The sequence below is a fragment of the Nycticebus coucang genome, chromosome 11, assembly GCF_027406575.1.
Source record: "Nycticebus coucang isolate mNycCou1 chromosome 11, mNycCou1.pri, whole genome shotgun sequence".
Classification (NCBI taxonomy): Eukaryota; Metazoa; Chordata; class Mammalia; order Primates; family Lorisidae; genus Nycticebus; species Nycticebus coucang.
Genome location: NC_069790.1, coordinates 5,700,906 through 5,717,559, shown reverse-complemented (window position 1 = coordinate 5,717,559; position 16,654 = coordinate 5,700,906). Strand labels below are relative to the sequence as shown.

Below are 16,654 nucleotides of genomic sequence, written 5' to 3'. Positions count from 1 at the left end.
AAGAACACAGTAAGTAAAGCAAGCAGACATCCCTCTGAATGGGAGAAGATATTTGCAGGGTATGTCCCGGACAAAGGTTTAATAACCAGAATCCACAGAGAACTCAAACGTATCAGCAAGAAAAGAACAAGTGATCCTAACTCATTGTGGGCAAGGGACCTGAAGAGAAACTTCTCTGAAGAAGACAGGCGCACAGCCTCCAGACATATGAAAAAATGCTCATCATCCTTAATCATCAGAGAAATGCAAATCAAAACTACTTTGAGATATCATCTAACTCCAGTAAGATTAACCCATACCACAAAATCCCAAAACCATAGATGTTGGCGTGGATGTGGAGAAAAGGGAACACTTCTACACTGCTAGTGGGAATGTAAAGTAATACATTCCTTTTGGAAAGATGTTTGGAGAATACTTAGAGATCTAAAAATAGACCTGCCATTCGATTGAACAATTCCTCTACTAGGTATATATCCAGAAGACCAAAAATTGCATAACACTAAAGATATTTGTACCAGAATGTTTATTGTAGCCCAATTCATAATTGCTACATCATGGAAGAAACCAAGTGCCCATCAACCCACAAATGGATCAATAAATTGTGATATATGTACACCATGGAATATTATGCAGTCTTAAATAAAGATGGAAACGTTACCTCTTTCATGTTTACATGGATGAAGCTGGAACATATTCTTCTTAATAAAGTATCTCAAGAATGGAAGAAAAAGCATTCAATGTACTCAGCCCTACTATGAAACTAATTTATAGCTTTCATATAAAAGCTATAACCCAATTATAACCTAAGAATATGGGGAAAGGGGAAAGGGAGGAGAGGGGGTAGGATGGGAGGAGGGAGGGTAATTGGTGGGATCACACCTACATTGCATCTTACAAGGGTACATGTGAAATTTACTAAATGTAGAATATAAATGTCTTAACACAATAACTAAGAAAATGCCAGGAACGCTACATTAACCAATGTGATGAAAATATGTCAAATTGCATATAAAACCAGTGTATGGTGCCCCATGACTGCATAAATGTACACAGCTATGATTTAATAAAAAAAATAAATACAGAAAAAAAATGAAATGGCAGATGTGTAAGTACTGTAAGTATTCCTTCATAATTGTTCTTTTGGAAGTCTTAAAACATGACCACATATATTAGCCATTCGTCTGTTTTCTTTAGAGAAGGTTCTATTCATCTCTCTTGCCCAGTGATCTAAGGGATTGTTGGCTTTTTTAATGTTTATTAATTTGAGTTCTCTGTAGATCCTAGTTATCAAGCTTTTGTCTGAATCAAAATATGCAAATATCCTTTCCCAATGTGTAGTTTGTCTGTTTGGTTATTGTCACCTTAGCTGTACAGAGGCTTTGCAGTTTCATTAAGTCCCATTTGTTTATTTTTGTTGTTCTTGCAATTGCCATCGGAGTCTTTCTCATAAAGTTCTTCCTCAGGCTGATAGCTTCCAGTGTTTTCCCCACACTTTCTATGAGGATTTTAATTCTTTCGTGTCTTAGATTAGGTCTTTTATCCATCTTGAGTTAATTTTTGTGAGTGGAGAAAGGTGCAGGCCCAGTTTCAGTCTTTTACATGTGGATATCCAGTTCTCCCAGCACTACTTATTGTATAGGGGTTCTTTCCTCCAGTGTATGATCTTCTTTGGTTCATCAAAGATTAGGTTGCTTTTTCCATGACTTAGCAATTGTGAATTGGGCTGCAATAAATATTCTGGTACAAATGTCTTTGTTATAATGTGATTTTTGGTCTTCTGGGTATATACCTAGTAAAGGAATTATAGGATTGAATGGCAGATCTAAAAATAGATCTCTAAGTGTTCTCCAAACGTCTTTCCAAAAGGAATGTATTAATTTGCATTTCCACCAGCAGTGTAGAAGTGTTCCCTTTTCTCCACATCCACACCAACATCTCTGGTCTTGGGATTTTGTGATATGGGCTAATCTTACTGGAGTTAGATGGTATCTCAAGGTAGTTTTGATTTGCATTTCTCTGATGATTAAAGATGATGCTCTAACCCAGTTATAACCTAAGAATATGGGGAAGGAGGAGAGGGAGGGTGATTGGTGGGATTGCACCTGTGGTGCATCTTATAAGGGTACATGTGAAACTTAGTAAATGTAGAATATAATTGTCTTAACACAATAACTAAGAAAATGCCAGGAAGGCTATGTTAATCAGTGTGATAAAAATGTGTCAAACTGTTTATAAAACCAATGTATGGTGCCCCATGATTGCATTAATGTACACAGCCATGATTTAACATTAATAATAAAAAAAAGGGATTAGGTTGCTGTAGGATGTTTGGTTCATCTCCTGGTTTTCTATTTGGTTCCAAATGTCTATGTCTCTATTTTTGTGACAATACCATGCTGTTTTGATCACTATGGCATTGTAGTACAGCCTAAAATCTGGTAGGCTGATACCCCTGCTCAGCATCCTTAATAATTAGAGAAATGCAAATAAAAACCACCCTGAGATATCATCTAACCCTAGTGAGATTGGCCCTCATCACAAAATCTAAAAACTGTAGATGCTGGCATAGATGTGGAGAGATGGGAACATTTTTACATTGCTGGTGGGACTACAAACTAATACAATGTTTTTTGGAAGGCAGTGTGTAGAGTCCTCAAAGAACTCAAGCTAGACCTCCCATTTGATCCTGCAATCCCATTACTGGGCATCTCCCTAGGGAAAAAAAAAATCCTTTTATCACAAGGACACTTGTACTAGATGATCACAGCTCAATTTACAATTGCCAAAATATGGAAACAGCCTAAATGCCCACCAACTGAAGAATGGATTACCAAGGTGTGGCATATGTATACCGTGGAATACTACTCAGTCACTAAAAAAGATGGAGACTTCACATCCTTTGTATTAACCTGGATGGATTTGGAACACATTATTCTTAGTAAAACATCACAAGAATGGATAAATAAGAATCCTATGTACTCAATTCTGATATGAGGTCAATTAAGGTCCTAGTACAAAGTGGGGGGTGGGGTTGGGGGATGGGAAGAGCTGAGAAAGTGCAGGAGGGAGGGGGTGAGATCAAGGGATGTCGTTCACCTTTTGGGGGCAGGACACAAATATAAGAGGGTCCTTATCTAACAAAAGCAATTAATGTAACCTGCTACTATGTACCCTCAATGAATCCCCAACAACAACAACAAAAAAGACTTGACCACAAATTCTATGGTACACATCTCAGAGTAATGGGATTTACATCCCATCTCTTTGAATCAGGCAGTTCTCTGGCTACTTAGACCAATAGAATGAAGGAGATGTGGTATTAGATCACTCCTAAAGATTGGTCAGAAAAAAGCATTACACATTAGATTTTGGCATCCTGGAATGTTCTCTCTCCTTAGGCTCTCTCCCTTAATGTAAGGCTCTATCTCAGAAATTAGCCAGCATACTGAGAGAAGTTAAAGCCACACATGCATTTGACAAAAGAAAGAGGATAGAGAAGAGAGAGTGTAGAAGTGAACAAAAAATAGAAAAAAAATCATGGCTGCAATTTTCTCTAAGATAATGAAAAACACGAAATGATATATTCAATATCTACAAGCCAAACTCAAACAGAACACATACAAAGAAGGCCAAATGAAGGTACAGCACAGTTAAATTGCTAGAGTGGAATAAAAGGTAAAGAAAAAAATTCTTGAAAGCAGAGAAAAAATAACATAAAATACAGAGAAACAACAATTTGAGAATAATGGACTTCTTATAAAAAGTAGCAAGAGGCCAGAAGATAGTAGTGAAACAAAATATTTAAAAATTTGGAATTAAAAAACTGTCAAATAAGAATTCTCTAACCAATAAAATATTTTTCATGAGTAGAGAAGAATAAACAACTTCTAGATAAAAGAAAACAAAAATATTCTTTTGCAGGTCATAACTACAAGAAATGCTACACAAGATTTTTTCAGTCATGAGGGAAAGAAATGGTATCAGATAGAAATTCTGATCTTTGAAAGGAATAAAGAGCATAAAAAGGGATAAATATATTAGTAAATATAAAAGACTATTTTAATTAAAATCTTCAATTATTATGGAATTATTTCTTTAAATTTTTAAAAAATTTTGCTACATGACTTGAAGTTTAATTGCTACGGATATACCCATGCATAATTGTTATGTCTTCCTATGATTGATTCTTTTATATTTAGATAATATCTCCTTTTCTCAACATTTATCTGAAATTAATATTGTTTCTGTGGTTTTCTTAGGCTTCACATGTCCTATTTCAGAGGATATATGTTTCATCTACTTAGTTTCAATTTGTCTATGTCTTTGTGTTTAACATGTATGTCTCTTGTAGATAGCAAATAGTTTGGATTTTTGTCCTGAATAAAAACCTCTAATTGGAGTAGTCTGCTAACATTTAATGTAATTATTGATATGCTTGAATTTGGGCCAGCTGTTTTCCTTTTTTTTCTCTCTTGTTATTCTCTTCTTCCTTTAATCCTTTTTATATATTCTTGGAAAGTATTTGTAGAATTTCATTTTAAATTACATATTATCATTATAGCTATACCTTCTTTGCATTATTGTTAGTGATTCCTCTATTATGATACACATTCTTAATTTTTCACAATTTACTTAAAATTAATATTATACTCCTTCCTATGAAATGTAGAAACATTACAGTGTTACAGGTTCATTTAAACCATTCTCATCTTCTGAACAGTAGATATCATATGCGTCATCCACATGTAAACTACAAAATATACTCTTAAGGATTTGCTTTAAAGAGTCATATTTCAAAGGCATCTAAAATAGTGAGAGAAAGGGATTCATAGAAGAAGAAACCAGCAACAGAACTCTGGTAACATGAAAAAACAAAAGAGCTCTCACCTCAGTGCTGATAAGTCTGCAGGGCACTTGTTCTCCTTTGTCTGGAACTCTCTTACTTAGTGAGAAGAAAGGGAGGTCCTTAGATGGTGTTTTTGTGTCCTACTCTGGAATATTGACCTAACAAGAGAGGGTGCACTGACAGACTATGATGCAGTTGTTCTGTTTGATTACCTTCCTCTGTAATTGCCTCAGTTCAATCTGGTGCTGGATGATCTTTGTGTGAGGTGGTAGGTTGTTCCCCAGATCCTTGTTGGAAGCTTGAGTTGGAGGTTGGGTAAGATCTTCTCAACCTAGGCTAGCATTGTGAGAGATTCACTGCTTGGGGGCTCGTTGAAGAGGTGACAGTGACAGCTGGGTGAGCTTATCTGGGCATTTGTCATGGGTATCTGGGCTATGGATGTTTGTTAAAATCAGGTCCATAATGACAGCTCAGGGCTGAAGGTATCCTAGTGGGGCATTGGACCCTGGGTTCATTGGAAACAATAGAGGCTTGTTGGTGGAATCTTGAGGTCCACACACAGTACTGGAGAATCTTGGCTACAGAGTTGTGGGCCCCTAGGATCACTGGAGCCACATTGGCAGAGTTTCGTGGCCCAAGGGTGGTACTGGATCCTCTGGGCTACAGCTAAAGTTCCTGCATAGGTGGCTGTTTCACAGCTGAGGTCAATGTAGACCATGTGCCCTATACCTGAAAGCTCGGAATGGTATCATTTTCAGTAACCCAGGATCCAGTAGCCACAAGATGCCTACTGCCCCTGCTCTCCAGGGCAGTGTCTATGCATGGATTCTCAGCAACTTTCCCATAAGTCCAGTGTTTGCAGTGATGGTGAGGGTTCCCTCACAGCTCAAACTATAGTGTCCACGGGGTGAGCAGGAAGCCCCAGGGCTCTCCTCTTGTCCTTCCACACATGTGGATGCCTCTTGAAGGTTTACTTCTATCTTGAATGGATTGCTCGGTCCCCCTTTCCTTCTCTCTGAATGTCTCCTGTCACTTCTCTACTGTTTTACAATGTTTTTTTTTTTTTTTATTTTTTTTTTCCCAAGAAGAGCCATTCATAAATAGGCATATACTTTAAACTTTCATTCCTCTCTTTGAGAGAGGTAAGTGAGGGTTACTTCAAGTCTGTAATTATGCCCCTCTCCTTTTGTTTTGTTCTGTTTTTTTGGGGGGGGGGGAGGGGGGGTGTATTTTTTTTTTCTGAGACAGGGTTTTACTCTGTTGCCCAGGCTGGAGTGCAATGGTAGGATTCATAGTTTACTGTAGCCTCAAGCTTCTGGGTGCAAGCAGTAGGTTTTCAAAATCAAATAATATTTTTTGAATAGATGTAGGGATATTTGGATTTTCAGTTTGTTCAATTTTGGTAAGTCATACTTCTCAAAAAACTCATACATTATACCTAAATTATCAGATTTTTTCTGGTCTAAAATTCTTTCTAGTATTATCCTGGTAGGTGCAAGATACTTTTGTGAAAACACCATTGCAAGGAAATTCTGAATTCATTTTATTATTAAACCAGGTATATGCCAGTATGCAGTTCTTACATTACAATCAAGCCAGAAAAGCACCAGTTGTTAATATTTACTTTGTTACAACAAGCCAAATATGAACATATTGTTTTTTCTAAAAAGTTTCTAAAAGATAGAAGTCATCACAGGACAAATATTTGTAGAGGTAATCAAATAATCAGGTAATATTCCAAAGGAATAAATGGATTTAATAAAATCATAGACCTATTTTACTTAAAGTTTTATGGTTCAAAGATGTTTCATTTGTGTGTTTCCATTTAAAGCATAAAGTTGATTTTCTATCAAAATTGACATATGCCAAAAATGAGTATCATAAGAATATTTTAGGAAAAAATAAGACAATGGGTCAGAACACATACGCTTGAACACATATGAGGGCTGTCTGGAAAGCATCTATCTATATGATATGAAAAAAAAGACATACATAACTGGATACTTTCCAGATACTTCTATCTCTACCTCATTACAACAGAAATTATTCTAGCTCAGGTTTCGTGACTATATAAAAAGTTTAAGACTAGTAAGAGGTAAAAGACATGTTAATCAGAAGACCAAAAATCACATTATAACAAAGATATTTGTACTAGAATGTTTCTTGCAGCCCAATTCATAATTGCTAAGTCATGGAAAATGCCCAAGTGCCCATAGATCCACGAATGGATTAATATATTGTGGTATATGTACACCATGGAATATTATGCAGCCTTAAAGAAAGATGGAGACTTTACCTCTTTCATGTTTACATGGATGGAGCTGGAACATATTCTTCTTAGTAAAATATCTCAAGAATGGAAGAAAAAGTATCCGATGTACTCAGCCCTACTATGAAACTAATTTATGGCTTTCATATGAAAGCTATAACCCAGTTATAACCTAAGAATATGGGGAAGGGGGAGAGGGAGAGGAGGGAGGGGGAGAGGATGGGTGGAGGGAGAGTCATTGGCAAGATTACACCTGCGGGGAATCTTACAAGAGTACATGTGAAACTTAGTAAGTGTAGAATATAAATGTCTTAACACAATAACTAAGAAAATGCCAGGAAGGCTATGTTAGCCAGTGTGATAAAAATGTGTCAAATGGTCTATAAAACCAGTGTATGGTGCCCCACGATCACATTAATGTACACAGCTATGATTTAATAAAAAAAAAAGACATGTTAATGATGTGAGTAAGAAATGAGAGAAGAAAAATAAAATTATTGCTTTTATTGGTTCCCCAAAGAAATCCTATTTAAAATATTTGAAATCTTATTTAAAGAACAAAGAAAAAAATTCTATCCCAAGGAGAAGAGGCAACTCCTAAGGAAATTTTAAATGGAAATATGACCTAATATATGTATAGGTTGATGACTTAAACTATATTTCAGAAGGCTTACTGTGTATAAATTAAGAAATAAGTTACCTGTAAATTACTAGGCAATTGAGCAGTGATCTCAGTATAAAATATTTACACATTTAGTAGAAAATTTTACAACCATCATACTATAAATTACTTTATATTCCAAAAAAAAATTATTTTTTTATGATGGTGTATAGCCAATGAAGTATATTTACACAGAGGAAAATATTGTCATAAAAGTACTGAGCAGGAAGGGTATGTTTAAAATAATGGTCTGGGCACAGTGGCTCATGTCTGTAACCCCAGTAATTCGAGAAGCGGAGGCCAAAGGCTGTCCTGTGACCAGGAGATGAAGACCAGCCTATGCAAGATGGCAAGATCCCATCTCTTCAAAAATTGAGAAAAATTAGCCAGGTGTAGTGGCACATGGCTGTAGTCTAAGCTCCTCAGGTGAGGAGGCTGAGGCAGATGTACTGCTTGCACCCAGAAGCTTGAGGCTACAGTAAACTATGAATCCTACCATTGCACTCCAGCCTGGGCAACAGAGTAAAACCCTGTCTCAGAAAAAAAAAAATACACCCCCCCTCCCCCCCCCAAAAAAAAACAGAACAAAACAAAAGGAGAGGGGCATAATTACAGACTTGAAGTAACCCTCACTTACCTCTCTCAAAGAGAGGAATGAAAGTTTAAAGTATATGCCTATTTATGAATGGCTCTTCTTGGGAAAAAAAAATAAAAAAAAAAAAAACATTGTAAAACAGTAGAGAAGTGACAGGAGACATTCAGAGAGAAGGAAAGGGGGACCGAGCAATCCATTCAAGATAGAAGTAAACCTTCAAGAGGCATCCACATGTGTGGAAGGACAAGAGGAGAGCCCTGGGGCTTCCTGCTCACCCCGTGGACACTATAGTTTGAGCTGTGAGGGAACCCTCACCATCACTGCAAACACTGGACTTATGGGAAAGTTGCTGAGAATCCATGCATAGACACTGCCCTGGAGAGCAGGGGCAGTAGGCATCTTGTGGCTACTGGATCCTGGGTTACTGAAAATGATACCATTCCGAGCTTTCAGGTATAGGGCACATGGTCTACATTGACCTCAGCTGTGAAACAGCCACCTATGCATCACCCCAACGTGGCCAGGTAAATAGCAAACGCAGCAGACACTCCCTAGGCTATGTACTGCGACTAGGAGCTGAATGCCCTTCTCCTTCAATGTGGGATCTGAGCAAAGGAAGTACCTCAGGTACCACAGACCCAGCTCATGGACTATCCACGCAGGTCCTTCCCTGCTGCCATGCCACACCTCTGGCTCTGAGTATCCTGCTGTGCTTGATCCATGGATCAACCCCCAAAGCTTAGTCACAACTGCAGGAACTTTAGCTGTAGCCCAGAGGATCCAGTACCACCCTTGGGCCACGAAACTCTGCCAATGTGGCTCCAGTGATCCTAGGGGCCCACAACTCTGTAGCCAAGATTCTCCAGTACTGTGTGTGGACCTCAAGATTCCACCAACAAGCCTCTATTGTTTCCAATGAACCCAGGGTCCAATGCCCCACTAGGATACCTTCAGCCCTGAGCTGTCATTATGGACCTGATTTTAACAAACATCCATAGCCCAGATACCCATGACAAATGCCCAGATAAGCTCACCCAGCTGTCACTGTCACCTCTTCAACGAGCCCCCAAGCAGTGAATCTCCACAATGCTAGCCTAGGTTGAGAAGATCTTACCCAACCTCCAACTCAAGCTTCCAACAAGGATCTGGGGAACAACCTACCACCTCACACAAAGATCATCCAGCACCAGATTGAACTGAGGCAATTACAGAGGAAGGTAATCAAACAGAACAACTGCATCATAGTCTGTCAGTGCACCCTCTCTTGTTAGGTCAATATTCCAGAGTAGGACACAAAAACACCATCTAAGGACCTCCCTTTCTTCTCACTAAGTAAGAGAGTTCCAGACAAAGGAGAACAAGTGCCCTGCAGACTTATCAGCACTGAGGTGAGAGAAAGGGATTCATAGAAGAAGAAACCAGCAACAGAACTCTGGTAACATGAAAAAACAAAAGAGCTCAACACCCACAAGGGATCGCAATGGAACTACAGGAGTGGATCTAAACCAAAAGAAACTTTCAAAATGTAGGAAATTGAATTAAGAATACAGATGGCAAATAGGATGAATGGAAATGAAGAAAAAGTTAAAAAGTAACAAAAAGAAGCCCCCCCCCAAATTTAAAGAATTTAAAAAAATGAAAAATCACTGAAATCTAGACAACAAAAGAGAAGATATAATAGAAGTTAAAGAAATTAAAAGTGTCATTTAGGGAATTTCAAAACAGCAGAAAGCTTCACCAATACTCTAAGCCAAGCAGAAGAAAGAATGTCAGAGCTTGAAGACAGACTCTGAAAATAACAATCATTTGAAGATGCAGAACACAGAAGGAAGAAGACTAAATAATCACTCAAAGACATTTGAGACTATGAGAAATGAACTAAAATACAAATTAAATGTATCATTGAGGGAGAAGAAAAACAAAAAGCATGGAAAATCTTTTCTTGGGAATTATAGGAGAAAACCTCTCTGATATTGCCAGAAATTCAGACATCCAAAAACAAGATGATCATAAAGCACCAAGAAGATGCACAGCTAATAGGACACCACGATATGTCAATTTGCAAAAGTCAAAATGAAGGAGAAAATTCTATAAGCAGACAAATGAAGTACAAGGAAAACCTGTCAGACTAATGGCAGACTTCTCAGCAGAGACCTTACGAGCAAGAATAGAGTGGTGCCCCATCTTCTGTCTTCTGAAACAGAAAAACTTCCTAAGAATTTAATATCCTACAAAACTAAGTTTCACAAACAATGATGAAATAATGACTTTTCTAGATAGGCAAATGCTAAAGGAATCTGACACTACTTGTCCTAGAGGAAATACTTAGAATAACATTATACATGGATCAGCACAATAGACATCTATCAGTGTAAAATCACCCCAAAATTAAAGCTCATCACTCTCTCTCTCTCTCTCTTTTTGCAGTTTTGGCTGGGGCCGGGCTTGAACTTGCCACCCCTCGGTATATAGGGCTGGTACCCTACTCCTTGAGCCACAGGCACTACCCAAGCTCATCACTCTTATAAAAAAAAATACCACAAATGAGGAAAAAAAGCAATAAGATGCCATTGCTACATATCAATACTAACATGGTGAACAATCTGAATGTCCAACTAAAAAGAGATAGGCTGACTGAATGAATAAAAACCCAAAGCCAAGTATCTGGTGAGTTCAGGAAACATATCTAACCCACAAAGATTTGCAGACTTGAAGTAAAGGGACAGAAAATAATATTCCATATAAATAGAAACAAAGAGAGAGAAGGTGTAGCTATGCTAGTATCTGGTAAAACAGATATTAAATCAACAATGGTAGAGAAAGATTATATAACTGGTCATTATAGTGGTAAAGAGAGTGATTCAACAAAAGGACATAACAATCCTATATATATATGCACAGAAAACAGGAGCTCTCAGATTCATAAAGGAAATTCTACAAGATCTAAGCAAAGAGATAAACAGGAGTATTCTAATTGCCAGGACACTGGGCAGGTGTTTAAAGTATAAAATCAATTAAAAATAAAGATTGAAATGGGACTCTACCACTACAAATGGACTTAAAAAACATTTATACAAAATTCAACACCCCCCCCCAAAAAAATGAACATAGCACACAAGACGTTCTCCAAGGTGGGATTATACCTTTGGCCACAAAACAGGTCTCAGTGAATTTTAAAATAGCCACATCATACTATAACTTATCAGAGTGCAGTGGGATAAAACTAGAAAACAATTCCAAAAGAAACAACAAAATTTACACAATGTACTGGCAATTAAACAACCTGCTGCTGAACAACTATTGTGTCAAGATGAAATCAAGATGGAAATCAAAAGATTCTTTGAACTAAATAACAAAGGGGACATAAGATATCCAAATCCATGAGATTTAATAAAAGCATTTCTCAGAGGAACATTTGTAGACTTAAATACCTACCTCAAAAAGATAGAAAGATCTTCTATTAACAACCTAATGTCACATCTCAAAGAATTAGAAAAGGAAGAACAAACCAAATACAATGCCAGCAGAACAAATAACAAAGATTAAAACAGAGTGAAATAGGGCGGCACCTGTGGCTCAAAGGAATAGGGCACTGGCCCCATATGCCGGAGGTAGCAGGTTCAAACTCAGCCCCAGCCAAAAAAACTGCAAAGAGAAAAAAAAAAAAAAGTGAAATGATGGAAAACAAAAAGTAATACAGAAGATCATCAAAAAGTGGATTCTATAAAAAGACAAACAAAACTAAATGATCTCTTGCTAAGTTAACCAAAAATAGAAGAGAAAGGACACAAATTAATCAGAAATGAAAAGGGCGACATTACAAATGATACCACTGAAATATAAAACATCACCCATGAATACAAATCAAAGGCTCCATACCATACACAATAGCTAGAATGGACATAAAAGACCTAGGAACACACTTAATCAATAAGGTGAAAGATTGCTACAAGAATTAAAAAACAATGATGAAAGAAATTGCAAATGGCACAAATGGAAAACACCTATGCTCATAGTTTGGTAGAACCAACATTCTTAAAATATCTAGACTGCACAAAGTACTTTATAGATGTAATGCACTTCCCAGAATAACAATGAAGTCATATTTCTCAGAGGTAGAAAAAATAATCTTATGCTTCATTTAGAACCAAAAAAGGCACCAAAGTACCAAAGCAATCTTAAGCATTAAGAATGACCACCACATGGATTCACTATTAAATTGAAACAAATGAGTACACATGTGCACCAAGGAATGTAAAAGCCAGTGGAAATCATATAGGGAGGACAGGGAGGGGGAGAGAGGCAAAATCCTACCCGCGAGGTAAAATGAACACTATTTGTGTGATGAGTATACTAACAGCCTTAACTTAAGCATTAAAAGCTATCCATGTAACAAAAACATTGGTATGTAAAAAAGAAAACTAAATTAAATTGCTTCTGGAAATTATAGCATAATTTTCATCCTAAACATATACAAGAGGATACTGGGTATGAAGCAATAACAGTAACATGGATAATGTTATTTGGATAATAATTATAAACTAATTAGCAATAGCAAATAATACCAAATAAATTGAAAAATCATTCTTCTTCATATAATGAATTACAAATTGCCAAATTTGAAAGCATTTTATAAAGATATAATTTCTATTAATTTTTATTATTTGTAATAAATAATAATTTATTATTGGGTGGAATTTTATGTTTATTTTTGAAATTCCTAAAAACAGGAATTCATTGTATTTTATAAATAGCTAAGAAGCTTACTTATACACAGGGAATTTTCATTGAACTTTTTTTTTCTTTTTTCCAGCCTCCCATAACATACCTTAGCTAATCTGTTTGAAGCTTCACAATTATGATCTGTACATGGCTTGGGTCCTTTTTCAGAATCTAGAGATGAAACTGAGAAAATATATTAGATTTTATCATGGGTCTAATGTTCTTTATCACAATATTTAAACTAACTTTTGAAAAATGAAACAGAAAATTTATATAACACTTCCCTTAGATTTACTTTTCTAATGCTAGGTCATTCTTTAGCAAAAAACCTAAGCCAAGCATTTGCTTTATATAAGTCAGGAAAAATTCACTTCTAAAGTGAATTGAAGAATTAATCAACATTTCTAATAATGAATGTATGGCTATTGATTTCATAAAATTTGAGCAATATAACTTTTCCATCTTTTGTAACATGTATGTTCATGGACACATAAATACATGTGTATTCGTTCAGTACTCTATTTAACTCTACCTATATAATATACTATATGTCATTTGACTAACTCAAATTCAAGGGTATTCAACATTTATTTTCTCTCCCACACACTGGAGGAAGAGTTGTTGTGGGCTACACATTAAGTAAACAAACACTAAACAAAGTTGATTAGCAAAGTAAAGGTCCACACATACTTTTTGTGATATCCAACACCACAAGTAAGCAAAAAAGTCCTCACAAAATCAGAATGCAGTCCATGGGCAGCAGTTTGGACCCTCCTGAACTAAATTCTTAATCTCTGTTTACAAGTGACAGAGATAAGGTAAATCATGACACAACATTGAAATGGGATTGAGGTTGAACTGTGGTAGTGGCCATGGTAACTAAAATGGTAAACACATTCATATTTGCATGCCTTCCTTTATTTAACACAATTGCCAGGAGTCTACTCTGTGCTGCATAATCTCAGGTACTTGGGATAGATAAGTGAAGAAAACCAATAAAATCCCACTAGATTTAGCAATATGTAAATGAGTAATGTCTGTAAGATCATCTGAGAAAAGTTCCTCTAATACTACCAAGCCTTAAAAATCAAAGAAATATAAATTCAAGTGTTTCCATTAATTAATATTTCTAAATCAATGCCACAAGCTCAAAAACTGTAAGTTACCCATCCCATTCAAAAATATATGAAAAAAATGTTATTTCGAGCCCTAGGCATATCACTAATAAATAGAGACATACAGGGTGCCCATAAAGTTTGTGTGAAATTTAAACCAGACAACTATTTGATCAGCATCTAGAGATGAAACTAAGAAAATATATTTTATCATGAGTCTAATACTCTTTATCATAATATTTAAATTGACTTTTGAAAACTGAAACAGAAAATTTTTATAACATTTCTCTTCCATTGCTTTTCTAATGCTAAATCACTCTTCAGCAAAAACCCTAAGCCAAATATTTGCTATATATAAGATTTTATTAAAATTTTCACTATCTTATCTGTAAAATAAACAGCCAAATAATACAATTTTGTTATATTTTCCAGCTCTAAGAGTATGACTTAAAATATAAAAACTTCAGCTTAACAATCAAAATTCTCTATAATTTAACCCCTTACAATGTTGAAAATTTTATTTTTCCCATAACTCAACCCATATGCAAACCCATTATCTATTATTAGACCAAAAATGCCTTATGCTGTCAGAGAACATGAGTTTAAGTTGTTCATTTTCCATAGAAAATTTTTCAAAACACCGATTATTTTCTATGGACCTCCTTAACTGTTCATCAACTTAATAACATCTTCTCTTCCTTAGAACCCAGAGAGCAACTGGTAACTTTTCCATGGTATTTATGTAACCAGTCCTATTATTATATGAATATTTTCTTTTGATCTTGTTTTTTTGTTTTTGTTTTTGAGACAGAGTCTCAAGCTGTCACCCTGGGTAGAGTGCTGTGGCATCACAGCTCACAACAACCTCAAACACTTGGGCTTAAGTGATTCTCTTGTCTCAGCCTCCCAAGTAGCTGGGACTGTATAGGCGTCCATGACAATGCCCAGCTATTTTTTTTTTTTTTGGATGTAGTTGGAATATGACCTTCTTGAAAGATTATTACTCTATCTATATTACCAACTAATATGTTATGTAAAATATGTTTGATAGATGTATTATATGAAGATCATAAAATTGACCATAAACATAATTAATACAAAAAGTATATACTCCGAGAACACTGGGAAACTGTTACTTTGTTATTTCAACATATTCCTTTCATACCTCTGAAACTCATACATGTTATGAAATTTCACTGTTGCCATTAGAACTGATATTATAAGATATTATTATAGACTATCACAGACAAGACAATTCATCTTAGTGATTTTTATAAAATTAGATAGAACACACAATTTCAGACAAACTTTGAAGTAATACATAGATTTTTTTTGGGGGGGGGAAGCTTTATATATGGCCTATTTTAATTTTAAGCACTATTGAAATGAATCTAGGCCTAGGAAAATTTTAACTTCTCAATTTATGTATAACAAATACATGTGGAATTATATGTATTCATGTATGTGTGTGTGTATCATGAATACATGAAAAGCACTAGTAAAATGTAGCCTAGCATTTCAAATATTATTTACCTAGGTGAAGCTTTTGAAAGTACTATCCATAAAAAGGAATTGAGAAGATAGCAGATCAGAAAGTAGCCATGCATCATAATATGATTATGACATTGACTCATCATGATGAAGTACAATTCTTTTCTACATTTGAACCCTTATAAAAGTTTAAGACAAATTAAAGAATTCATTAAAATCTACTAGTTATGAAACTAAAGCAAAACTACTGGAAGCCACAACAGAATCAAAAGAAATTCAGTGTCTTTATTATGTAGATAAAGATCATTAAAATGAAAAAACATCTAAGACATTGTTTAGGTTTAAATTTAGTACTAATACTGGTAACCGCCAAGGGGCATTTTATTATTCCCCATCACATTAGACAAACTATATGACATTCATGCTCTCTGCATTGGCAATCTCTTCCTGAGCTTCTGTTAATATATCCCCCTCTTTATTTTGGGTAACTGACTAAACTCATCCTGACCTAGGCTTTTTGTAAAACAGACATTCTACAAGATCAGAAAATAAAGAAGAGAGAATTGACACAAACAGAAAAATGAAGAAGACAACTTCAGGCCACACTTTCCCCAGTAACACTGAAAAATGAACAAAAATGCTCATAACCAACTTTTGTCAGAAATCTAAAAAATTATCAAAGGTTTACAACCAAACAAATGCTAAATTAACAAAAGATGACTTAAACACAGTATTTAAGAAAATCTCTGTCAAATCACTATCTAATCAAAAAGGTTAATGATGGAGACTCCAAAGGTTAAAAAGGGAACAAAAGTTAAAATTAATGGAAATAGACTTTAGATCATCACAAGTAATGAAAGACATAGTAGAAAAATTAAAAAGCTAACAACTACAACTCACATAAGAAGCAAGTGATGAGGTAGAAGAATCTGATTACAAGAGTATACATTAAAAT

At 35.6% G+C, this 16,654-nt stretch overlaps 1 protein-coding gene across 4 annotated transcripts in view; it reads right to left on the bottom strand.

Moving 5' to 3' along the window:
- ZPBP (zona pellucida binding protein) overlaps positions 1-16,654 on the bottom strand; it is a 165,828-nt gene that overhangs the window by 53,870 nt on the left and 95,304 nt on the right. For all 4 annotated transcript variants that reach the window (XR_008372894.1, XM_053553735.1, XM_053553737.1 and 1 more), the window contains one exon: positions 13,200-13,276. Coding sequence is in view for 3 of the 4 variants with exons in the window: in XM_053553735.1 (XP_053409710.1) it covers positions 13,200-13,276 (77 nt within the window). In the remaining variant the exon portion in view is untranslated. The remainder of the gene's footprint in view (positions 1-13,199; positions 13,277-16,654) is intronic.